The sequence below is a fragment of the Podarcis filfolensis genome, assembly GCF_964270895.1.
Source record: "Podarcis filfolensis genome assembly, chromosome: 1".
Taxonomy (NCBI): domain Eukaryota; kingdom Metazoa; phylum Chordata; class Lepidosauria; order Squamata; family Lacertidae; genus Podarcis; species Podarcis filfolensis.
The window spans coordinates 127,194,561-127,221,059 of NC_139604.1; the positions used below are offsets into that span (position 1 = coordinate 127,194,561).

Sequence of the window (26,499 nt, forward strand, 5' to 3'; positions counted from 1 at the left end):
AAGGCACTTATGACCCAGAAGGGCTATTAAAACATTGCACAGAACATGCCCAAACAAGGGAGGGTGAAAATTAAAAGACTAAGCGGAATAAGGGGAGGCTCAGGTGGTGCCAAGTGCTTAAGAGGATCCTGCCAGGGCAGGTGAGAGGGCTGAGCTGGAGCAGAGGAAGGCAGCGAGGCGGGCAGAAGAATATGAAGAGTGGCGTAAACATTTTTCAGAGCAATAGAAGGTGACAAATTCAGATTGCAAGACAAGCCCAAAGAGCCTCTTCGGTGCTGGTTTTTCTAAAGCGGCAAAAGAAGAGGTGCTCATAGGAGCCAGAATGAGTGCGGTGCCAACCTCACGCCTCCTCCTCTTCCTCCCCAAAGCTACTGTATTACATGCCAGCTTGCAACTCAGCCACCGATTCACACATGTTGAAGCCTGTGTGGAAAACTATAACCTGGAAACATTTGCAGCTATCAGCCTCCGGACTAACATGGGCTGGAAACAAGTCTTGCAAACGTTGAGACACGATGGGTAAAAAACTTGTCACTCTTCAAACGACCCAAAATGTCCCTCTCTAGTCATTATTGACATTTATTAAGGATTGGAAGCTTCTTGTGGACTTTTTGCATGAAAGAGAAAATATAATATCTGGATTTGAAGATTGAAAAAATACTGGCTTGTGGAAAATAGAATAGTTGGATATCAGTTTGAGTGAATACTTTGAGCAAGTTACTATAGATAGAAAACCAGAAGTCTTTTCATCTTTTTCTCTTTTCTCTCCCTTTCCCCTCTCGTCTTTTCTTTTCTTTTCTTTTCTTTCCCCCTTCTCCTTTATCTTTGCTCCTGTTTCTTTTTAGATTAGATTTTTAAAAACATTTCTTTTATTCTGGTGTATTATAAAAAGATACTTTGTACTGGGTATGTATATCTTTTGGTAAGTATGAATAAGAATAAAAAAATGTTAGGAGGCCAAAATGTACCTCTCTGGTTTTTTCACTGTTCAAATTATATATTACGTTCCACTCTCACCAGTTTGTTCCCCAGGACAAACTGGGGTGGGGTGCTCTCCACCCTAGGTCCTGAGTGGAGTCACTCAGAACAGATAAAATAAAGCATTTTTTTTACACAGCCCAAAGTTAAACTATGGAACTCATTTCCAGAGGAGGCAGTGATGGCCACCAACTCAGCTGGCTGTAAAAGAGGATTGGACAAATTCATGGGGGAGACAGCTTCTGGGGGAATCCAGGCTTCCTCATCCAACCCATCTCCTCCCTGCCAAAATCACACCCTCTTCAAACTAGTGTAATTTGGTTTGGTTTAGCCCAAGCAATATTTCCCCTCCTGAGCTGAGAGAGCCTACAATACGTAGCAGATCCGTATCTCCAGGCCTGGCAGGCCGTCTTTACCCAGGGGGTGCAGGGCACCCGGGCACCAAATTCTGGGGGGCACCAGGGCCCACCGCTGAAGCTGCCTAAGCTCTTAACTATCTACTTGTTATGAAATAATAAATAATTTTGATCAAGCTAGAAAAACAAAATACATATACAGTGGTACCTCGGATTACAGAAGCTTCAGGTTACAGACGCTTCAGGTTACAGACTCTGCTAACACAGAAATAGTACCTCGGGTTAAGAACTTTGCTTCAGGATGAGAACAGAAATCGCGCAGCGGTGGCACAGCGGCAGCGGGAGGCTCCATTAGCTAAAGTGGTACCTCAGGTTAAGAACAGTTTCAGGTTAAGAACGGACCTCCAGAACAAATTAAGTTCTTAACCCGAGGTACAACTGTATACCTAGGTATTACCGAAATGTATACCTACTGTTTCACTACAGGACTTCTGACTTTGTGCGCTCATTTACCAAATATGCGCCACGTCAGCAGCGGCGCTTGTCACTCAGTACAGCGGTGCTTGTCATTCACAACGGTGCAGTGGACGCGAAATTAACACTTCCATCAAAATAATATGTTTCTTATTGTATTGAGCTGCTATGCGGCAGCAGGGTCAGCGGCACCTTTGACACGACTGATGTATCTCTACGTAGGTGCCTAAATAATACTTAAAAGTTTAAGTGTGGTGGTGTTGTATACTTAAGTATAAGTGTATTGCAAATAAATGAGCAAATAAAAAAGTTTGTTTCTTTTCCCTCCCTTCTTTCGTAAACAAGAGATAAGGCGTAAGCGTGGTGTCTGCCATAAGCACAATAAAAGTTAATTTGGGGGCTAAACTAAATTTGGGGGCGCTGGGCGGATCTTTGTACCCCAGCGGCACATATGCTAAGGACAGTGCTAGGGCCTGGTATGGAATTTCTTGAAATCAGGGTTATTTACTTCTGAGTAAACATGTATCAGATCGGACTGCTAAGTCAGCTCCCTCATTTGCACCCAAAGGGGATCAGAAGTAAGATTACTGTTGTCATTTTAAACAGAAAAGGTGACTGAATAAATTCAGGGGAAAGATTTTGCAAACACATTTCCTGCCTCTCATTTAATATCTTTTTCTTATGAACTGCCTTTCCCTGAGCAGAAAGAAACCCACGACTGTGTCCTATCTGCCCTTTATTAGAAATCTTCTGCCTTAAAAAAGAACCCACACATGACAACAACCGCCAGAATTATTATATAAGGCACGTTCTAAATGTCAGCAGCTGCAGCTCAGCCATCAAGTTTATGAACTTGTTGATAAAAAGCATGTCCTGTATAAAAAAAAGCTATAAAAGAAGAAGAAGAGAATAAACCCTGAAGCCCTGAGATCAATGAGTGGGGTCACACCAGGTCGTATAATAAACTTTCTGATGAAGACAAGCTAGCTTGTAAACCTCAGTCGGGAGGAGATAACCATTCAAGGCAAGAGGTTAAGGCGAGATGCGAGCCCTGCCAACCCACAAAATGCAGGAACAAAACACGAGGAAACTTTCTGAATCTTTTTTAAAGTGTGCAAATCAAGGCCATAACTAGAACCACCATTTCGCTGGGAGATTAATCTGCTAAAAGGTGAGCCGATAAAATGGGGTGGGAGCCCATATTAGAATCTAGTATTGTAGAGTTGGAAGGGACCCCGGAAGTCATCTAGTCCAACCCCCTGCAATGCTGGAATCTCAACTAAAAGCATCCAGACAGATGGCCATCCAACCTCTGCTTTAAAACCTCCAACGAAGGCGTGTCCTCCACCTCTCGAGGGAGACCGTTCCACTGTCAAACAGCTCTTGCCATCAGTAAGTTCTTCCTAATGTTTACAGTAGTCAGAATCTCTTTTCTTGACATTTGAAGCCATTGGCTTTGGTCTTATCCTTCTTCAGCAGCAGAAAACAAGCTTGCTTCACCAAATCAACCTAGCCAGATGGGCAAGGTATTATTATTATCATTATTATTATTATTAATAATAATAATAATAATAATAATAATAATTTATTATTGATACCCCTCCCATCTCGCTGGGTTTCCCCAGCCACTCTGGGCGGCTTCCAACAGAATATTAAAATACAATAGTCTACTAAACATTAAAAGCTTCCCTAAACAGGGCTGCCTTCAGATGTCTTCTAAAAGTCTGGTACAGTGGTACCTCGGGATGCGAACGGGATCCGTTCCAGAGCCCCGTTCGCATCCTGAAGCAAACGCAACCCGCGTCCACACATCTGTGCATGCGCAGGTCGCGTTTTGCCGCTTCCACACATGCGCTTGACGTCATTTTGACCGTCGGCGCATGCGCACGTGGCGAAACCCAGAAGTAACGCACTCCGTTACTTCCGGGTCGCCGCGGAGTGCAACCCGAAAATACTTAACTTGAAGCACATTTATCCTGAGGTATGACTGTAGTTGTTTATTTTCTTGACATCTGGTGGGAGGGCGTTCTACAGGGCAGGTGCCACTACCGAGAAGGCCCTCTGCCTGGCTCCCTATAGCTTCGCTTCTCGCAGTGAGGGAACCGCCAGAAGGCCCTCGGCGCTAGACCTCAGTGTCCAGGCAGAACGATGGGGGTGGAGACGCTTCTTCAGGTATACTGGACTGAGGCCATTTAGGGCTTTAAAGGTCAGCACCACCTTCTTCTTCTTCTTCTTCTTCTTCTTCTTCTTCTTCTTCTTCTTCTTCTTCTTCCTCCTCCTCCTCCTCCTCCTCCTCCTCCTACTACTACTACTAGTACTACTACAAAAAGTTACAGGATTTCGGACATTTGGGATTGGAAATGATTCCTGCATTGCAGGGGGTTGGACTAGATGACCCTCAGGGTCCCTTCGAACTCTACAATTTTATGTTTCTAGAAGCAGGATGTCTGCCCCAAAGCAGGCCAAGACCACCATGAGCACAAATCATGGAGGCACAAGAAAAGGAAGTCTGGAGGTGTCCTAAATAAACACCATATTTTTCGCTCTATAGGACGCACCCGACCATAGGACGCACCTTGTTTTAGAGGGGGAGAACAAGAAAAAAAAAATTCTCCCCCTCTCTGCTCAGCGGCCCTTCAGCGAAGAGGCAGGAGAAACGGAGCCCCTTCCATTTCTGCGCTTTGGAGGCTTCGCGTTGCTATCGCTGAAGCCAAGGAGCCTGCATTCGCTCCATAGGACGCACCCACATTTCCCTTTAATTTTTGGAGGGGAAAAAGTGCGTCCTATAGAGCGAAAAATACGGTATACACCTGACCCTACAACCTCCCCACCCTGCCTCATTCACTCTCAGGCAATTCCACAGCTGTTTTCCAAAGCAAGACAACAAGCTACCCATCCCTCCTGCCTTCGGAATGGCTTAATATCTGGACGTGTGTTTGTTTCTGGGTGTGCATTAAACTGTAATATGAGGGCCCGTTTCTCCGCAAGATCAGCCTGCTGCCATCAGTTTCCCTTCGAATATTTATTGTGACACTTGGCGCAAGTGTGTGTGTTTGTGTTTGCATGCGCTGAAGGGCTCCTAGACACAAGATAATTTATTCCACCGTCTCTGGGAGAATACATTCGAGAGCAGGCAGACGCCTGGGGGTGCTCCGATCGGTGTAAACAGATCTCTTCGGAGGACTGATTGAATGTCAATGGCTGTCGCTCGTCGCTGTTTGAAACAGGGTCTCGGTTGCATAACCATTTGGCGTCTGCTCTCCTTCGGGCTTTGGCATCAAGCGCGAGAGGGGAAGTGAGAACGAGAGGCGAGTGCTGTATTAACAGGACATTTCTTCCTTCCTTTCGCCTTGCCAGAGGGGGCCTATGCCCGCAGCAACCAGCTTTTGCTTCCATATTTACAGGCAAAATGTTATGCTGGAGTGGGAGAGTTATTTATGCAATTTCCCTGGTAAAAACGTTCTCAGAGTCTGGCTGCTGTTGAGAGTGTTGCGGCGCTTGCCTGAGATGCAGAAGGGAGGAAGCTTTGTATGGCCAACAACACTTTTCCAGTGAAAATGTGGACAGGCTTGCATTCCTGAAAGGCCCCGACTCTCGCACCTGATCTCTTGCCCCTCGCGGCTCCTTGTGATCTTTTCTCTAAGGCTCTCTGTGTTGCATTCATCCAGTCTGCAAACACCTCTCATGTTTCTGTTTTTTCACTCAAATATACTAGCCTCAACTAGAGCCAGGGCCTTTTCAACACTGGCCCCAGCCTGGTGGAACGCTCTGCCTCATGAGACCAGGGCCCTGAAGGATCTGATTTCTTTCCGCAGGGCCTGTAAGACAGAGTTGTTCCGCCTGGCCTTTGGCTTGGAATCATTTTGATTCCATCCCCCTCTTTCTTTTTTTCCTTTCTTCTTCTGTGTTGGAACTCCTATTTGGGGACTTCCCTGGCTTTTTTCTGGCCCATGTAGGACCAGTCTGGATAGTTAACCTTGGTAGACTTGACGTTTTCATCCCCCCCAAAGTTTTTGATTTGAGTTTCCATTGAAATGAGGCTGCATTTTAATGTTTTAATGTTGTATTTTAATCTTGTATTTTAAGATGTATTTCAATCAATTTGTTCTTATATCTGTTGTTAGCTGCCCTGAGCCCGGTCTTGGCTGGGGAGGGCAGGGTATAAATAATAATAATAATAATAATAATAATAATAATAATAATAATAATAATTCTAAAAACATCACTGTCCTTGAACAAGGATGGGGAACCTTCAGTCCAGGGACTAAATATGACCCTCCAGACCTCTCTGCCTGACCCTGGGGACTTTGCACAGGCCACATAGCCTTCTGAGTCACGCCTCTTACCACCCCTGATTCACATCCTCACCAAATATTTGGGCCTGTCTAGGATCACAGAATCATCTAGTCCAGGGGTCAGCTAGGCTTACCTTGCCTGGGCTAGTTCACTGCCGTGGAGCCCCCTCTGTGGGCCGGATCGTGGGCGTGCGTAAGCGCCCGCCCGCAATTTCTGGTGTCTGTGTCTGTGCAGACACAATTTTCGGCTTCTGCACAGACTCAATTTTTGGCGCTGCCGAAGTGAGTCCCCGCGCCACGCTGCGCCGGTTTAGCACAGCGCGCAGGGACTTGCCGAGAAGGTGGCTCAGTTCGGGGGTGGCTCATGGGCTGGTAAAACGACCCCCACGGGCCGCTTGTGGCCCATGGGCCTTAGGTTGCCAGCTCCTGATCTAGTCCAACCCCCTGCGATGCAGGAATCAAATCTCTGGTCTCCCATCCAATTTGAGACCCTGCCTGACCCTGTTTACTTTCGCAAACGCGCTGTGCCCTTGAATTCTGACAATGTTTCAGATGCCCATGCAGGCCGAGGGATATGCCAGCCTTAAAAAGCTGTCAAAGTCTCCTCCTCTCCAGGGTTTGCCCCAAACAATTGGAGACCGTGCCTGCAGGAAGCCAACCTCTCCTCCGTCCTTTTCATGCCTCTTTTGGTTCTGCAAGACCAGGGGGAGTGGACCTTGTCGCAGCAGGAAGGGGAGACACCAGGACACCAGCAGGACTCGTCTCTGCCTCGTGGCCTCCCTCCTTTCCTGCTTCAGCTTCTGCCTCTGATTTTGCACTTCTCTCTGCCACCGATTCTCCCATCTCACCGTTGATGGAATCTTTTGAGGAGTTGGAGATGGCGTTTATAAGTGGTCCATGTTTCCCAAGCATACAGTAAGGTTGGTAGTACAATAGCTTCAAGAAAATAGCTTCACTGGGCTGTGAGCCAGTAAAAGGGTGAAGTGGGGAGAGTGTTTGATTTCCCCACATACTGCTATATGGCTGAAAAAGTGGCACATAGTGACATTTCCCTGTGAGGCTGCTTTTATTGATTTTATTATTCTAAAAAGAAAAGGAGGCATAGAATCGTAGAACTGGAAGGGGCCACAAGGGTCATCTCGTCCAACCCCCACCAATGCAGGAATCTTTTGCCCAATGTGGGGCTCAGACCCGCAACTTTGAGATTAAGAGTCGCATGCTTTACTGATTGTGCTATCCCAGGTCTATTCTTTTTTGGGGTTTTTTAATGCTGTGAACAGACCTGTGATCATTGGTTGAAGGGCAGGGTATAAATGGAATTTATTCATTTAATTTAATTAGCAGCAGCAGCAGCAACAACAACAAATTATTGCATGGTGTTCTTGCTCACCTGTAAATGATGCCTCCTTCGTGGAGGAACATGAGGGCCGAAATTATTTCTGCGGCGTAAAACCGGGCTCGGGCTTCGTCGAAGCGGCGGGATTTCTGGATGTGAAACATCAGGTCCCCTCCATTCACAAATTCCATGACGAAGAAGAGGCGGTCCTAACAAAAGACATGGAAACACCATGCTCAACAGGAGCCCGTTTGGTAACTGGCAATGCACTGAGGCACCACGTCACACGCAGCCTGAAATTTCACATGCTGCTTTGATTAAATTCATTTTAAATAATCAGTAAGTGTTGGAAGTCTTGAATGCTTGAGGAGCATCGGCAAAGCCCCTATGGGCTGCTCTTAGACACTCCCCCAGTCCAGATTTAGGTTGGATGAGGCCCTAAGCTACTGAAGGTAATGGGGCCCTTGATATGTCCAGCTGTCCTTTGTCAACAACAAATTGTTGCTGTTTTTTTTGTGTTGAATATATGCTATATGGTAATTTATGGACCTAACAGGTATCTAAAACCAGTGATATTTTAGGGAGCAGGCTAGCAGGTGGGGCCCATTACTTACATCATTGGAGCCTACACAACACAAAACACTGTTGCTGTATGTAGGTTTTAATTTATTTGTTTTTTATCTTCTATTTTAGAAATTAACATCCAGTGGTTTTTTTCCATTAAATTTTTTAGGGGGCCCCAAGAAAGTGAGGCCCTAAGCTGTAGCTTGTTTAGCTTATACGTAAATCTGGCCCTGCCTCAGTCTAGAAAGAGCTACTCTTGTTTATTATCTTGCAGAGGGAAACGAAAGCCAGCCAGGCAAGGATCTTTTATCTCATGGCAGGCGCCTGAGCGCATGAGAAGGGAATTCAAACGCGATGAGCGTTCCCACACCCTGAAGGTGATGTCCTCTGCTAGTTCAAACACAAAGAGCCAAAGTTAGGCCTCAAGTCCAGCCAACTAAAAATTCACCGCAGATATTTGAAATCACCACGTGGCTAAGTTTTATCTCAGGTATGTGCACACAGCAGTGGTCCAATTACAGTCCTTTCTACCCACAATGGGCTTCCTAAGAAGGTCAGAACTACATTGCAATTTGTGCAATGTTTTAAACTTGTGCATGAAGAAGGGTGCAACATTTGTAGGGTGGTGGGAGCCTCTGTGGAAGCACTTTCACCCCATTCAACCCAACCACACCTTTCTTTTCCAAAGTGGAGCTTCTGCACATTTGCACAAAGCAGTGGCTGTGCACAGCATGGATTGGCTAGCTCCTGTGATGTAACGGCAGCTAAAAAAGTGTGACGTGGCAGCTAAAAAAGCCAATGCAATTCTGGGCTGCATCAAGAGGAGTATAGCATCTAGATCAAGGGAAGTAATAGTGCCACTGTATTCTGCTCTGGTCAGACCTCACCTGGAGTACTGTGTCCAGTTCTGGGCACCACAGTTCAAGAAGGACACTGACAAACTGGAACGTGGCCAGAGGAGGGCAACCAAAATGGTCAAAGGCCTGGAAATGATGCCTTATGAGGAACGGCTAAGGGAACTGGGCATGTTTAGCCTGGAGAAGAGGAGGTTAAGGGGTGATATGATAGCCATGTTCAAATATATAAAAGGATGTCACATAGAGGAGGGAGAAAGGTTGTTTTCTGCTGCTCCAGAGAAGCGGACACGGAACAATGGATCCAAACTACAAGAAAGAAGATTCCACCTAAACATTAGGAAGAACTTCCTGACAGTAAGAGCTGTTCGACAGTGGAATTTGCTGCCAAGGAGTGTGGTGGAGTCTCCTTCTTTGGAGGTCTTTAAGCAGAGGCTTGACAACCATATGTCAGGAGTGCTCTGATGGTGTTTCCTGCTTGGCAGGGGGTTGGACTCAATGGCCCTTGTGGTCTCTTCCAACTCTATGATTCTATGATTCTAACCAAGGCTGTGTATACAACCATACACTTAAACCAAACTGTTCTTTGGAACTGCAGTTTACCCTTCCCAGAGCTACCATTTCCAGCATCCTTAACAAACTACAGTTCCCAAGATTCTTGTACTTTAAATGCATGGTGTGTGCACAGCCCAAGAAACCTTATCCCCACCCCAGCCTCTGGAGCAATTTTGCATATATGAAAGTTTTCCATTAAAAAAACAATGAGGGAGAAAGTCACAAATGAACGAATGTTCACACGACACTCTAAGGTTCCCTCCAGGCTGCCAGTATTTTGCAGGAGGGACAGGAAGAAGAGAGGAACATGGTGTGTCTTCCTTAGTATTGTCTACACTGACTGGCAGTGACTCTCTAGGCTTCAGGCAGGGACTCAGCTACATTAGTAAAGAAACGGCGATTTGAATGAGCTATAAACATGCAACACCAGATGGCGCCAGAGGGCAGAAAATTTTAAAACTCGATTTTTCATAGAGATTTTTTTCTTTTGTTAAAATGATCTAATTTCTTACTTATTTCCACCCACCCCCACCCGGTGTTTAGAGCCACCACAGGAGTCTCTCCCAGGCTGGCTGAAGGGAGGTTGGGAGAAACGTGTTGGCTTCAGGGCTGCACTACTATGGGGGGAAAGCCCCTCTTGATATGACCATGCTGTAAGATCTGGGCTGGATCTACACAGATATAAAAAAACGCTCTGAAAAAAAACTTCATATATATATATGTGCAATTTGTCATTGAGCTCTACAGTGCCATCTGGTGTCACATTTTTATAACTCACTTATAACGTTATAATTGGGGCTGTGCAGCTGAGTCCCTGGACTCTCTCCATGCAGACTGAAGGTGTAAATAGGTGAATAAACCACATTTCTTAAAGGAAAGACAGTCTCCGCCACGTCTCAGTTCTCCAGAGGAACATAGACCCTGGGTGAGTGCCTGGAACCCCTTGGGATCTTGCTACCACTCGGCAGAGAGTGAGGGGTTGGCGCCCAACTTTTGTGACAGTATTATCCGGGGCAGAAGCTGGCAGTACTAAGAAGTGGCGGAGAAAAGATGGCGTCGACAGGAAGCCGTGTGGCATCAAAAGGCCCTGCAACTGGGCATGGGGACCAGACGAGAGAGAGAGAGAGAGAGAGAGAGAGAGAGAGAGAGAGAGACCCCATTGCACAATGCTCTAGGCTGGAATCAAGCCGAACGAAAAAGCTGCAGAGAAAAAAAGTTACTGTAAATGAGCGAAGGGCTTGCAATAAAAAACGAGAAACATTTAGGAGGCTCCTAGGTACTCAGAAATTAACCAGCAGCATATCTCTTTTTTCTTGTATCCAAAAATGCAAGAAGGGCTTTTACACTTGTCAGAAGCTCGGCTCTGCCCTCACCAGTCTTGGAAGGGTCCTTTAAAAAAGTCCTATATGACCAGAGAATTTGCGCCTGTACATTGGGGGACATAGGAAGCCCTGAACACATATTTTTTAGATGTCCCTTTTACAATGAGGCACATGGAGAAAACATTGACCCCCTGAAGGTGAGGCTTGCTGACCTCCTGGTAAAGCAAAAATTCGATCTTCTCCATCCCCTGATTCAATCTAGTTTGTTAAGAAAATTCCCAAACTTTGATCCACAGGTCACTCTGGGTCATTTCTCTAAGGTAGTCTATCTTAAAGTTTTTATGTGTTTATATGCCTTATCACATTTTAAAACTTAAAATCCATTGTTGTATATTGTTTTAAATGTTTTGCTATTGGGATTGTAGTTCCATTTGTGTTTCACAAGCTGGTCTCTGACTGTGATAAATTTCATGTTCATGTGCTCAGAAATTGATCTAGTTGAATTCTCAAAGGTGAGGCTGGTAGCTCAGTGGACGCTGTCATGCACAAATTCTTGGGTTCAGTCCCAGGAGCCTCCCTCAAAAAGAATGAAAGAACTTTTCATTGGCCACCGCTGGCGAGGATGCCACCCACATCACTTTCACCTGCCCCTTTGGCAGGAGGAAGGAGGAGCTCCGAGCCAGAATTGGGACTCTGGCATCCCGCCACAACTGGCAACCAACCAGCGGGAGGCTGGCGCAGCAACCCCTCTGCCCAACCCACCCCAGCCTGGTGCAAAGGGACTTTGAGTCGCTCTGCAACAGCACATAATCTTTTTAAAAGATAAAATGGAAAAAGAAATCATCGTTGCAAGCAGAGACCTGTGTAAGTGTGTTTGTGTGTGTGTGTGTGTGAGAGAGAGAGAGAGAGGGGGGGGGAGGAAGGGAGGGACTGGGAATGGTTCCATAATGAATCATAATGAATATTATTATTGCATCAACAACGAAGGTCAGGAGGCTGTTTCTGTGACCCTATCTTTCCTGGCAATTCAGTTTGGGTTATTTTTCTAGTCTTCTGATGGTGACATGGCAGCTGGTTCTATGTCAAGCAGGAAAGCATTTGTGTGACTCAAATGAGGGAGAGGAGAGGAAATAATAATAATAATAATAATAATAATAATAATAATAATAATAATAATAATTTATTTGTCTGGGTTTCCCCAGCCACTCTGGGCGGCTCACAATAGAATATTAAAAACATGATAAGACATCAAACATTAAAAACTTCCCTAAACAGGGGGGAAAAGGAAAGGAAACATTAAAAGCTTCCTGAAACAGGAAACAGGAAAGGAAAAAGAGGCAAGGGGGATGTTTTCAGACCTGACATCAAGAGTTGGTACAACTGGAGATGTAATGAGGGCCTATACTTTAGGAGGGGGGTCACTGATAAGATCCCCCAGTACTTGCCGCAGGGAGGAGGTGGACCCATTTGGGTGGAGGCCCAAGATGGGTTGTCTTGCCCAAAGACCCCCCAGGAATCAACACCGGAGTTTTGAACACAGCCTTGCTCACCGTGAGCAACAACCGCGGCTGCGTACCCACCACACATTTAAATCACATGGCTCCCCCCAAAGAATCCTGGGAACTGTAGTTTGTTAAGGGTGCTGGGGGTGGTGGCTGTGTGAGCAGCAAACTGCATCTCCCAGGACTCTTGGGGGCCCAAGACATTTTGGCACCTGAGGCGAACCACAAAATGGCGGCTCACCCTACCCCATCCCCACTGCCCCAGCCAGGGAAGAAGAGGCGAGCGAGGAGCTAAATTGGGAACAGTGGCAGCAACAGCGAGGGATGCATTCCTTGGATCTGCTGCCCCTGTGCATCCTGCCGCCTGAGGCAGTCGCCTCACCTTGCCTCATGGGTGGGTCGGCCCTGGGGGGGGGGTGAGTTGTGTGCTTTAAAGGTATGGCATGGAGGCAGCCGGTTTCCTTGGCAGGCATCGTGGGGAACATATGAAAAGAGGAAGATCAGCCTCTCAAAAACTGAGTCGCTCCCAGGGAAAACTAGTAATCCTGTTTTATTGAAATGCTTGTGAGGGAAGTTAATGCCGAGGGACTCACAAGCCTGTCCTTTGGCAAGAATGCGGACTGTGGTTGTGAGGTCCCAACGAGGCAGCTGCTGCCTCGTTTCCTCAGCTAACCTTTCCTGGGAATTTTTTTTTTATAAGGGCCACGTGACTGGCTGCATTTTTCACTTGCGACGCCTGCCACCTAGTGCTCACTCTCAGGAAAACACAGCCCGTTCCTTATGAAGTCAGAAACTGTATTGTAATCAAGACAAGTAGATCTCCAGAGCTGTGAGCTTTTTGCAGAAAGAATCATAGAACTGTAGAATTGCAAGGCAGGAATCATCTTTGACCCAATGTGGGACTCAAACTCACAACCCTGAGATTAAGAGTCTCATTGAAATATACTTGGAGTTGAGAGTGGATTTCATGCTCTTTATTCAGCTCACAGTGGTGAGGAGGAATGCCAGTTCCCCCAGAATGTCTGCTTATATATATTATTTACACAATGGGCCCCACGTGACTGGCTAATTCCGGGATTCTCCTGTAGGCCAATCAGGTTGCGGATTCACTTCCACCTGGAGCTGGATTGGGTGGCTCCTGTGGACCAATCAGACTGCTGCATTCTGGATCCTATTGTTCCAGGACCAATCAGACTGCTGCATTCTGGATCCTATTGTTCTAGGACCAATCAGACTGCTGCATTTTGGATCCTATTCAACTCAGTACATAACACTCATGTTCCACTAACTGAGCTATCCCAGCAGGATCCTCTCTATACTTATTTGAGAATAACTCCAACAAACCCAGAAAACGCTATGGTCCACAGGCCTGTTTTGTAAGGAAGATTTAGAGCTCATTTAGGAAGCGAAAATCTCTGTGTTCCTAATGCTGATTTTGCTGTGGAGGTTGAGAAGAATACTTACAGGTGTCTGAAAGCAGCAGTAGAGCTGGGTTAGGAATGGATGATTCCTGGCCAGGGTCAAAATCCGCTTTTCTGTCAGAGTGCATTCCACATCGTCGTCTTGCAGAATCACATCCTTCTTCAGCACTTTTATGGCATAAAGGAATCCCGTCTGTTTTGTTTTAGCCAGCATCACCTAACCAGGCAGAAAGAAATGTTTTTAGTTTGCAGGGAAAGGAGATACGAGTTTATAAAACTATGGATGTTGTGGGGGAACTGGGTAGAGGGACTTTTATGCTATAATTTGATCTCATTTGGTGCTGGGCAGGAGCTTCTGATTTCTTCTGCTTTTCTCCCACCTTAAAAAAATAAATAAATCTATGGGCACAAATAGAAATAGGTTAATTAAATAAGTAGTGATGCAAAGAGGAATGGTTTTAAATTGTTGTTTTTTTATATACTGAGTTTCGTACACTGCTTAGATATCTTTATTCAAAGTTAACGGGGTTGCAAATGTCCTTAAATAAGTAAGTATGCAAAGGCGGAACCAAATGGCCGGGAAATTGGGTGCAACCCAGTTCTCCTTCCCCCCTACACGCAAACCCTGTGGAAATGAAATGGAAGTTCCACAGAAGAAACTGAGGAGCAAGTTCTGCCCATATTCCGGGTGCCGACGAGGAACTCTTACCTTTCCAAAACTGCCCTTTCCCAGAACTCTAATGAACAGCAAATCCTCAATTTTCAGCTTGCTCGCTGAGACTTCAGCCACTTCGTTGCCGTCCTTTCCACTCTCTTTTTTCTGCCGCCTCAGCGTTGACCTGGAGACCAGTTTCTGGGAGGGGGAGAGAGAAGGCAGCAAGCCACCGCTTATTTTATTTTATTTTTGCAAGGAAGCGCCATAGCTGACGTATTCACACCCACATGACGTTTGCATTTTTTTTCTCCGTAACAATGAGGGACAGAAACTTGCTCCATCTGATCAAGTAAGCTAATAGCAACTGCATAGCTGTAAACTTTTCCCTTTTTTAAAAAGGGAAATTCCCTTATTCCGAATAAGATTCCTCTCAAGAAAAGGGAAGAGTTGACAGCTATGAGCAACTGTGGGGACTGTTTTGAGGCTTTGCCGTTGAGGCGGGCTGAATACCCACCCTCAACTTTTGTGGAAACATTTGCCCCTCACAAAGATTTGGTGACATTTGGGGGAGGCACATTCTTAGAATTTTCAGGGGCGAAATTAATACGAAAGGTGGCCAGAAATTTCCCTCTTCATTTGCTCTTTAACTCCTCCAGAAGAAAACCTTGCTGCCACTTCAGGCAAAGGGGGCACCCATATCTCTCCCCCCACCACAAAAAAAATACTTCTAAAAACAAGGCTCTGTGCTGAGATTATCAAGCCTGCTATTATATATTTTAGTGTGGCATTGTTTTAAAGTGTTGTTGTGTTGTATGATTCTTTTTAAAAATAAATATATTTGTTTGGTTTTTCAGATTAAAATCTTACAGTCACGTATCCATCATGCAACATAAAAAGAAGATTCCAAGGAATCTCTTGGACTTCACTCTTTCCCTTTGTGGGTCCTATTATTAATCATTTCCTCCTGCATCTATCTTTTATGATGATCCAAATATTTTATATCTCCATTGTGTCCAAAATTCACCATTAAACTATAAGTGTTATTCCAATCCTACTAACGATCCAATCCTACTAACGATTTTAGCTGTTTACAATGGTCTTTAAGATAAGTTATAAATTTATAAGTTATAAATTCCTTATTAAAATTTTGGTCTTCCTGATTTCTGATTCTTCCGGACATTTTAGCTGTTTTGGTATAGTCCATCAACTTGATCTGCCCTTCTTCTCTGGTAGGGACTTTATCTTCTTTCCATCTCTGGCCCAATAACATCCACGCAGCTGTGGTCGCATACATAAATACTCTTTTCCGCTCCCTTGGGATTTCTTGTGTTGTACGATTCTACCGTATTTTTCGCTCTATAGGACGCACTTTTTCCCCTCCAAAAATGAAGGGGAAATGTGTGTGCGTCCTATAGGGCGAATGCAGGCTTTCGCTGAAGCCTGCAGAGTGAGAGGGGAGACCCCGCCGCCAGCGCAGCAAGCTCCGGGGACAGTGGGGAGGCGCAGCGCGTCTCCCCGCTGTCCCCGGACCTGGTCTGAGGGCGGGCGGCAGGGAGAAGAGTGCTTCTCCCCGCTGCCTGCCTCGCAAGCTCCGGGGACAGCTGGGAGGCGCAGCGCGTCTTCCTGCTGTCCCCGGACCTGATCTCAAGGCGGGCGGCGGGGAGAAGAGCGCTTCTCCCCGCTGCCTGCCCCGCAAGTTCCGGGGACAGCTGGGAGGCGCAGCGCGTCTTCCCGCTGTCCCCGGACCTGGTCTGAGGGCGGGCGGCAGGGAGAAGAGCGCTTCTCCCCACTGCCGGCACCACAAGCGCCTGGGGGGGAAATAAATTTTTTTTCCTTTATTTCCCCCCAAAAAACTTGATGCGTCCTATGGGCCGGTGCGTCCTATGGAGCGAAAAATATGGTAATTGTGTTTCACTAGCTGTTTCGAACACCGTCTAGGTTTTGCCATCAGCCTCTGCCAACCTGGTGCCTTGAAGGAGTTTTGCACTCTGGCTCCCATCATCTTGACATGCTGGCTTAGGCTATTTGGAACTGTATCCCAAGAACACCTTCGGAGCCACAGGTCCCCCCCCCTTGTGCTAGAGGGTGGGGCAGCTCTTTACAGTCCTGCAATGGCTGCACTCGTTTCTCTCTGGTCGGGGACAGAGGGTGGCGCTTGGGGGGAATTGTCATCGCACCACTCCTTGGTGTGTGGAGTGCTTCAGGGTGCGGTACTCTCCCCAATTTCAACATCTTTATGCGCCCCTTCGCCCAGCTTGTCCAAAGTTTTGGGCTGGGCTGCCATCAGTATGCTGATGACACCCAACTCTATCTGTTGATGGATGGCCATCCTGACTCGGCCCCAGACACACTGACCAGATGTTTGGAAGCTGTGGCTGGATGGTTACGTGGGAGTCGGTTGAAGCTAAATCCTTCGAAGACAGAGGTCCTCTGGCTGGGACGGGACGATATGGAATTGGGCTGGGGGCAACTCCCATCTCTTGCGGGGGCACAATTAGTGCCAGCATCGTCCGTTAAGAGTTTGGGTGTAATCTTCGACACCTCCCTTTCCATGGAGGCGCAGATTGCAGTCTATAACAAAGGCGATATTTTTTCATCTCCGCCAAGCTAAGCAGTTGGCTCCTTACCTCTCTCGCCCTGACCTAGCCACTGTGATCCATGCGACGATCACCTCCAGACTGGATTATTGTAACTTGCTCTACGTGGGGCTGCCCTTGAGACTGACCCAGAAACTCCACCGGGTGCAGAATGCAGCGGCAAGACTCCTTACAGGGTCCTCACTGCGAGATCACATTCACCCGGTGCTATACCAGCTGCACTGGCTCCCGGTGGAGTACAGGATCAGGTTCAAGGTGCTGGTTTTAACCTTTAAAGCCCTATATGGCCTAAGACCCTCATACCTACAGGAACGCCTCTCCTGGTATGTCCCACAGAGGACCTTATGGTCTTCGAACAAAAACATCTTGGAGATCCTGGGCCACAGGGAGGTTAGGCTGGCCTCAACCAGAGCCAGGGCTTTTTCAGCTGTGGCCCCGTTCTGGTGGAACGCTCTGTCACAAGAGACGAGGGCCCTGTGGGACTTGACATCTTTCCACAGGGGTTGCAAGACAGAGCTGTTCCACCAGGCCTTTGGCCAAGGCAGTCTGACCCCCTCCTTCAGTAATCCTCACAGAACTCTAGCCCAATGGTTGCTGTTAATCGGATTTTGAATTGATTTTAGAATGAATTGATTTTAGAATGCATGTCAATTAATTGATTGTGATTTTATGTAAACTGTGTTACTTTTATTGTTGTTAGCTGCTCCGAGCCCAGCTATGGCTGGGGAGGGCAGAATATAAATTATTATTATTATTATTATTAAGACAACAAGTGACTGTTCATCTGGCCTGTGCGCTCCTCTGTGCTGCAGGATTCGATTCGAGCTCCTGACGAGGAGAAGAGGGGAGGGCCAGAGAGAAGGAATAAACAAATCCTTACCCCATTTGGAGAAATGTTTCCTGGTTGCAAGCCCATACACGCCAGCGTCTTGGCCAGCTCTGCAGCGTTCACGCCGCAGTTTGGTGCTACGTTGGCTTCGCAACGAATATGTACATTCATTTTGCATACTGAAAGAGGGACAAAGAAAGAAATGGGACAAAGAGTGAGAGGGGTCAGAATCAATGCACTGAGCAATGGTAATATTTCCATAAAACTGAATTAGATGGCAGAAGGGCAATGGCATCTGCCTGGGACACCTCTGCCTGGCTGTTTATTTATGTTATGTTTTTTCTTAAAGGTAAAGGGACCCCTGACCATTAGGTCCAGTTGTGACCAACTCTGGGGTTGCAGTGCTCATCTTGCTTTATTGGCCAAGGGAGCCGGCGTACAGCTTCTGGGTCATGTGGCCAGCATGATTAAGCCACTTCTGGTGAAACCAGAGCAGCGCACGGAAACGCCATTTACCTTCCCGCCAGAGCGGTACCTATTTATCTACTTGCACTTGGACGTGCTTTCGAACTGCTAGGTTGGCAGGAACAGGGACCGAGCAACGGGAGCTCACCCCGTCGTGGGGATTCGAACTGCCGACCTTCGGATCGGCAAGTCCTAGGCTCTGTGGTTTAACCCACAGTGCCACCTGCGTCCCTATGTTATTTCTTAAATTCGTATTTGCGGCTCTCCAAGGTTTCAAGCAGGAGATATTCCCAACCCTACCTGGAAATGCCTGGGATTGAACCTGCTCTATACCATTGAGCCACAGCTATTCCCACTTATCCTCAGCTTGTATATTAGCAAATGAAACAATTATTACAAAGACACTGTAGGTCTCTGGTGCTCTCTCATCCAGAAGAAATCAAACCCTGGGGAGCTCTGACTAGGGACTTTTCATTGCTCGGGGGGAAGTACAAACTTGAATGAATGTTTAACAGCTTTCCCTCGCAAACAGGAAACCCATATGAGGAAGGGGCTGTTGGCCTTTTGCAAAACAACAAGTGAGAAAGTATTATGAATTCTGGCTTACTTTTGCACTGTAGACCTTGCCTCATGATGCCCCAAAGCAAAGACCCGCAGTGGTCGCAGAAGGTGGGCACTTTGTAATTGTGGATCCGGAATTTGTGAGGGATGTTGATTCCAAATCTCTGCTCAGAAATCTGAGGAGATAGCAACAATAGAGGAAAGGCTGGTTAGTTGGGGAGGTGGGAAATCAAGTAAAAATACACACAAGAATATCCGTCCCAGCAAAAAATACCATTAATAGCCAATGGAGGACTACAACTTCCATTGCATTTCAGAAACAATGCAATACTTTTCTAACTTCATTGCCTAAGGTAAAGGTAAAGGGACCCCTGACCATTAGGTCCAGTCGTGACCGACTCTGGGGTTGCGGCGCTCATCTCGCTTTATTGGCCGAGGGAGCCGGCGTACAGCTTCCGGGTCATGTGGCCAGAATGACTAAGCCGCTTCTGGCGAACCAGAGCAGTGCACGGAAACGCCGTTTACCTTCCTGCCAGAGTGGTACCTATTTATCTACTTGCACTTTGACGTGCTTTCGAACTGCTAGGTTGGCAGGAGCAGGGACCGAGCAACGGGAGCTCACCCCGTCGTGGGGATTCGAACCGCCGGCCTTCTGATCAGCAAGTCCTAGGCTCTGTGGTTTAACCCACAGCGCCACCCGCCTAGCAAGCCTTTGTTTTTTATTGATTGGCTGTCTTTAAAGTCTTAACTCCAACCTTGTGATGTGGACAACTATTATGCCCATTTCACAGGTAGGGAAAGGAACTTGGGGACAAACAAGATGCGGCATCCGTCATGAGCTGGTAGGAAGGAGATTTCTGCTAGATGGGCCAAAGGTTGGACATGGCATAAGTCAGGGGATTAAGCCCATTGAAGTGAACGGACCTAAGGAGATTGTGTTCGGCTCCAGGACAAAGGTAGAAGTGGCATAGGAACATAGGATGAAGTTACTCCATCTCAGCAGGGTACACCCATCCATCTTTTATCACACAAAACCAACAGATCCTGGCACTAAGTACACAGGCAAACCCACAGCCCGGAAATGCATTAAACAAAGTGTGTTGCTCTGTAGAAACAGGCGGATCAACAGAGAGGTGAATAAATTACATTGCAATAAGCTACAGAACCCCAAATGTGTAACTGTGTCTTTACCTTTGTGTTCACCTTGTGACTATTGTTCTGGCACGTGCAAGCCGTGACAATGAGATGGTGGCAGCGCTTGTGCACGACACACGTGCAAACTGGAAAAAAGACGCAGGTGTGTGGGGGGGGGGGAAAGGGTTGAAACAGAACAGGAAGGTGAGATCGACAAAAATCACTGGGAAGCCCAATGCAGGTCATGTTCTGTATTACATATATCAGGGTCGACATCTATTAGTTGCCCTGGAAAATGGAAGCACCAACATTTTTATCTTGTTCTCAAAGGAGCTTTGGAGGTGGTAGGTCTGGAGTCAAAGCACAGGAGGAAGGGGTGGATTTAACCATTTGCCCCTGTGCTGATCCCCTAACCACACCCTAGCTCAGTCGGTAGAGCATCAGACTGCTAATCGCAGGGTTGTGGGTTTGAGCCCCAAGTTGGGCAAAATATTCCTGTGTTGCAGGAGATTGAACTAGATGACCCTCTTGGTCCCTTCCAACTCTACAATTCTAAGATTCTATGAAATCCCCCAAGCTGCTGTTAACTACAAGGGCAAACTACAAACTACAAACATCAAGGCAATTGCAACATTCATAGCTGATGACAGGTCTATGTTCCACCAATTTGTCTAATCCTTCCCCTTTTCCACCCCCCACAAAGGCCCTCTAAGTTGCCACTAACTACATCTTGTGGCAAGGAGTTCCATAGGTTCATCGTCCACCACATAGGGGTGACAAGAAGTGACAGACAGGACTTCTCCAGAATAGACTGACCATCAATTGCAACCAATATAACTATCAACAGAGATAGTTACAGGTAGGTAGCCGTGTTGGTCTACCACAGTCGAAACAAACAAACAAAATTCCTTCCAGTAGCACCTTAGAGACCAACAAAATTTGTTATTGGTATGAGCTTTCGTGTGCATGCACACTTCTTCAAATACGAAAGCTCATACCAATAACAAACTTAGTTGGTCTCTAAGGTGCTACTGGAAGGAATTATTTATTTTTATTTTGTATCAACAGAGAGGCAGAGAAATTATTTGGCGATATCCATCTGCGTCATATGGACTCTGAATGGACCCTTTCAGATCAAAATGGCCTTAGCTGGTATGACTAATGTTGTCTACCAGCACACCCAGCGATATGCATAACCTCAGCCTAAACTTCAGCATGGGCCTGATTCACCGAGAACCAGCCTTGCATATATCTCCCATGCATTTTAACAGGGTCTGTGCGGCAATAGAAAAAGGCCAATTTGTGGCATGTGCATTTCGGCGAGAGAGAGACGAGGCACGTTACCTTGGCACTGGTATCCTTGCTTTCCAAATACTCCCCTGTTGGAGACAAAACAGAGAAAGCGCATGACTCAGGATCAGATAAAAGAGCCAAAATCAGGTCAGGTTTGTACACAGCAACACAGTGGCTGGGAAAGCAGCAGTGACACAGTTTACAATGCAAATGTAAAAACAGCTCTTTTGGAGACTTTTCCACCTCTCCTTGAGCAGAGTCAGAGCAGACTGACGCAATCACGGCTGATCCTTTTTGCTCCCCACCCCTCCCTGGACAGACATAGCAGGTTCATAGGCTTCTCTCGCATATGTAAAAAAACCCAAACCCATACATTTAAAGAAGGCTCGCTATTTTTATACACTCTTGGTTCAAAGCTGACTCCCCCATGGGAGTCAATATATCAGGCAGAGGCACCTCTTAGCAATTTAAAGATCAATGGATTCATCTGCCTTGCTCCTCTTCACTCCGATACAGGCAAGCAAGAGGAATGATCACAGATCAAAAATCTGTTTTTATAAACACTGTATTGGGTTAGATGTAACTTTGTAATAAAAAAATTTAAGGTCTCATATATATATAATAAATGTTCATAAATGTAACAAGCAAACACATACATAAATATATGTCTGGAGCAGCACAGGACGACAGTCCTGAAACCATTTTGACTCCCAAAACTGACCAAATGTTTTCTCTGCAAGGAGGGAGGGGGTGGGGGAATCTTCCCATTGTCTCGGGAATTAAGTGATTACCATCTCAAAGGAATGGCCAGACTACTAGGAAAGGTAATCAGATAAGGCATTATCAGATAACTTGGCAGACAGGAAAAACAACAACATTCAAATTTCTGTTGTAGACCGCCTTTTCTGTGATGTAGGTATGATGTATCTGGGGGGTGGTCTTGGACTCCAGGGCAGGCAATTTAAAATGTCTATATAAAGGCTTGCACACCTTTGTTCTGGGTCCTCCTCCTTTCCTGCGTGTGAAGGGGGCACCCTGTTGCAACCGTTCAATAAAAATCAGGCTTACTAACTGCTTTGCTTCTCAATATTCTCTGGTTGGCCTCTGTTCTTTTCTCCGACCGATGGAGAACCTATAAGGGCTCTTGTGTCCCCCATAAGGGAATAAGGGCAGATTTTATTTACAACAACTTCTAATGCTTATAAGGTTGGGGGTTTTTTTTGTATTGTATATGGATGTTATTTTTATATTGTATATGGATGTTACCATGTGCACTTTTAATTTTACCTTTTCACCTAACTTTTTCTAACATTCATATATCATCTTTTAATAAAGAAGAAGAAGAAAGAATCCAGCCCTGGTAGGCAAAAGCACTCCAGCAAGTGTCAAAACATAAGCCAGACTATGATAGGCCATTAAAGGGAAATTATAACTCTGTTGGTAGAGCATGAGGCTCTTAATCTCAGGGCCAAGGGTTCAAGCCCCATGTTGGGCAAAGGTTTCCTGCATTTCAGGGGGTTGGACTATAAAAATAATAACAATTTATTATTTATACCCCGCCCTTCTGGCTGGGTTTCTCCAGCCACTCTGGGCGGCTCCCAACAGAATATTGAAAACACAATAAGACACCAAACATTAAAAACTTCCCTAAACAGGGCTGCCTTCAGGTGTCTTCTAAAAGTCAGATAGCTGTTTATTTCCTTGAAATCTGACGGGAGGGCGTTCCACAGGGCAGGTGCCACTACCGAGAAGGCCCTCTGCCTTCATGGTCCCTTCCAACTCTGTAGTTCTATAGGCTCTGTATGAGATGGCAAATAGGTGCGATGGGGCCCCTCCCTCAATGTATGGAAAGTTATAAGGACAAAGCCTGAGTTTAGAGTTGAAAGGGGGCAGTGGTTTCACCTAGAAGTTGTTATGTATTAAGATTAGCTGCAGTTCTCACTCAGGGCCACCAGTATGCAAATGAAGGATTGAGAACTGTCGCTCACTGATTGGTTAGCTAGTTGGGAGTTGTTACTGTTTCAAGTTACTTAGTATTATATATAGGCTGCAGTCAGTCTGACTCCAGGAGCAGTTCTAGCTGCTGTAATAAAGAGCTGTGAATCTAACAGAGCTGTGTCCTTCGTCCATCTTTCCCACTATTTAACAGAAGTAAAGGCTGGGGAAGAGGGGTCACTTGTTTCTGCTTTTAAAAAATAATAATATGCATTTTGTGTTTTTATTTTGCGTTTTTACGTACAAGATAAAACCATGCAACCATTCAAACACTGTTTTAAAATTAAATTAAAAGACTGTATTAAAAACAGGTATTGCCTAGGCAATTGTCCCAGTGGCCTGAGAGGGGTATCTCAATGGCTGCATTTGGCCCTGAAATAAATGATGATGATGAAATCTTGCCTTTTAAAATAAAAGCTGTGATTCTCAGGATGTGGAATATTTAGGGATGGGTCAATCTCGGTTTCTCTCAGTTCTCCACCTTTCCATATCAGTTTGCAGATTAATTTTCTAAAATCCTCACGAAAACTCAGCAGCATTTCCGTGTGAATTTATCATGCTGCACACATTTTTGTATACAAATTTGGCCTAAGAGTAATATTTTTGCAAGGCAATTCTCTCAAACATTTCGGTATGTTGTTTTCACTAATAATATATGCATTCTTATGCATGCTTCGGGTTGAATCCAAAGTTCATCCTACTCATAGAGGACAACTGGACATTAATGGACACAGCTGAGTTAGGTAGGTTCATTTCAATGGGCCTACTCCATATTACTTGGATACAACTCTTTACCCTTCTATATGCAGTTTTGCACACGTTACTTGACTGAAGAACCAAATTTGGAGAAGCACAAATTTCCAACGATGGCTGTGTTTCGGCACAGATGTTGTTTCAGACAGTGCAAATTAGGCCAATCCACCTTTAAATTCAAGGTAAAGGTAAAGGGACCCCTGACCATTAGGTACAGTCGCCGACGACTCTGGGGTTGTGGCACTTATCTCGCTTTACTGGCAGAGGGAGCCGGTGTACAGCTTCCGGGTCATGTGGCCAGCATGACTAAGCCGCTTCTGGCGAACCAAAGCAGTGCACAGAAATGCCGTTTACCTTCCCACCGTAGTGGTACCTATTTATCTACTTGCACTTGGACGTGCTTTCGAACTGCTAGGTTGGCAGGAGCAGGGACCGAGCAACGGGAGCTCACCCTGTCACGGGGATTCGAACCGCTGACCTTCTGATCAGCAAGTCCTAGGCTCTGTGGTTTAACCCACAGCACCACCCGCGTCCCCTTTAAATTTAGGGTGAATCAAATTTCTCCCCCTTCCCTTTGGATATTCTACGGGCTGCCTGCAAATCTTCATAAGCAGACATGATGGCTCTGACTATCTTTTACACCCCTATCTTAGGTCAGAGAGATGCACTTTGTGCCTCTGTTGTGGTCCCTTCTCTTTGATCTGCAGAGAGAAATTGTTGCAGGTAGGGCTGCTCCTAGCGAAGGGATTAGCAAGAGACAATGGGAAGACTCTCCATTTTGAAGCCTCTCTCTCACCAGATAAACTCCCGGCAGTGCGAGCAGTACGTGGGTTGCCGCAAATAGGTAGCCATAAACTTGTGCCCGTTGACTTGGTGGACTCGCCGCCGCATAGCCCGTTGGCGCTTCCGGGTGAAGTTCTTAAATATTCTGTCCCTCTGGAGTGTTCCTGTGTGTACAAATATAAAGGAGACAAAACAGGGAAGCAAAGGCTTATCAGTACTAGTTCTTGCTTATTTGTCTCTCTTTTCCTTTAATTTTCAACCACAAGTTTTCTCAAAACATGATACAATGGTACCTCGGTGTTATGCACTGAGTTGAATAGGATCCAAAATGCAGCAGTCTGATTGGTCCTAGAACAATAGGATCCAAAATGCAGCAGTCTGATTGGTCCTAGAACAATAGGATTCAGAATGCAGCAGTCTGATTGTTCCTGGAACAATGCAGCAGTATGATTGGTCCGCAGGAGCCACCCAATCCAGCTCCAGGTGGAAGTGAATCCACAACCTGATTGGCCTACAGGAGAATCCCGGAATTAGCCAATCACGAGCAGCCCATTGTGTAAAGAATGCATATAAAGCAGATATTGTGGGGGAACTTCCATTCCTCCTCACCACTATGAGCTGAATAAAGAGAATGAAATCCACTCTCGACTCCAAATATATTTCACTCGGGTTACTGACGCTTCAGGTTACAGACTCTGCTAACCCAGGAATAGTACCTCGGATTAAGAACTTTGCTTCAGGATGAGAACAGAAATCGTGGGCCGGCGGCACGGCAGCAGCGGCAGGCCCCATTAGCTAAAGTGGTACCTCAGGTTAAGAACAGTTTCAGGTTAAGAACGGACCTCCAGAACGAATTAAGTTCTTAACCTGAGGCACCACTGTATTTTTAAGCAACTTCATTCCTTGCTCCTCCTTATCTCCTCTCCTCCCCCTCATTCTCTCTGCTCCATCAGCCATCCAATCGCCTTCTGAAACCCAGGATCTCCACTTCTGGGATCATATGGTCCCTACCCTTTCTTTTCTGCTTGCAGATCCTTTTCCTGTGTCTCGAAGCTCTGTCTGAATCACTGCAGTGTGATCACATCATATGAGCACTCAATTTTCAACCTTGTGCAGTTGGGTGCCGGCTGGCTGAAATCGTGCAAATTAACTGCAGAGAACCTAAAAGCTCTTTTTGTGCCAGGTTTCCCCCCAAGCAGAAAGAGCTTTTAAGCTCTCCCTGTTGACCACCTTGCTTCGCAGGCTCTGGGATGCTCTCAGGAGACCATGCGTGAGCTTGCAAGAGCAGCGTGCCAGAAGGTAAGTATGCTCGCGCAAGGGCAGTTTCAGATTTGAGTATACACTTTTCCCCTACACGCACCATCCCTGGAATATACCTCCCCCATCACAAGATGCAATCGTACTATACTGTACGGAAACTGTGGCCCAGATGTTGTTGGTAGAGGCCACCTCCCATTAACCTCCACCAGTTGGGCCAGAAAGCAACATCTGGGCAACACGTTGGATTGGGGGAAGATGTATTACAGTCTTTAAGCTGTGTGCCTCCACCTATATTCAACCTGTATATTTGTAAATACATGCAAGCCTTGCCAAACACTAGGAAGCCACCGGTGACCTCCTTCCAAAGGAAATCAAACCTTTGGAAGCACTGCACCCCTGAAATCTTGGCAAAGTGAGGTGCACATAACGCTATATTAAGGCTACCACCAGATTAGCTGAGTTTCAAGATGATTAACTGGTTAAATTTGCATATGAGTAGAAAAACCCCCTCAGTGTT

General features: G+C 46.2%; 1 protein-coding gene across 4 annotated transcripts in view; it reads right to left on the minus strand.

Annotated features, from left to right (window-relative positions):
• PRKCH (protein kinase C eta) overlaps positions 1-26,499 on the minus strand; it is a 117,481-nt gene that overhangs the window by 32,618 nt on the left and 58,364 nt on the right. For all 4 annotated transcript variants that reach the window (XR_014548137.1, XR_014548138.1, XR_014548139.1 and 1 more), the window contains exons 3-10: positions 24,736-24,886; positions 21,243-21,277; positions 19,956-20,044; positions 18,811-18,940; positions 17,790-17,917; positions 14,367-14,510; positions 13,701-13,874; positions 7,494-7,648 (exon numbers count right to left, since the gene is read on the minus strand). Coding sequence is in view for 1 of the 4 variants with exons in the window: in XM_083614064.1 (XP_083470190.1) it covers positions 7,494-7,648; positions 13,701-13,874; positions 14,367-14,510; positions 17,790-17,917; positions 18,811-18,940; positions 19,956-20,044; positions 21,243-21,277; positions 24,736-24,886 (1,006 nt within the window). In the remaining 3 variants the exon portion in view is untranslated. The remainder of the gene's footprint in view (positions 1-7,493; positions 7,649-13,700; positions 13,875-14,366; positions 14,511-17,789; positions 17,918-18,810; positions 18,941-19,955; positions 20,045-21,242; positions 21,278-24,735; positions 24,887-26,499) is intronic.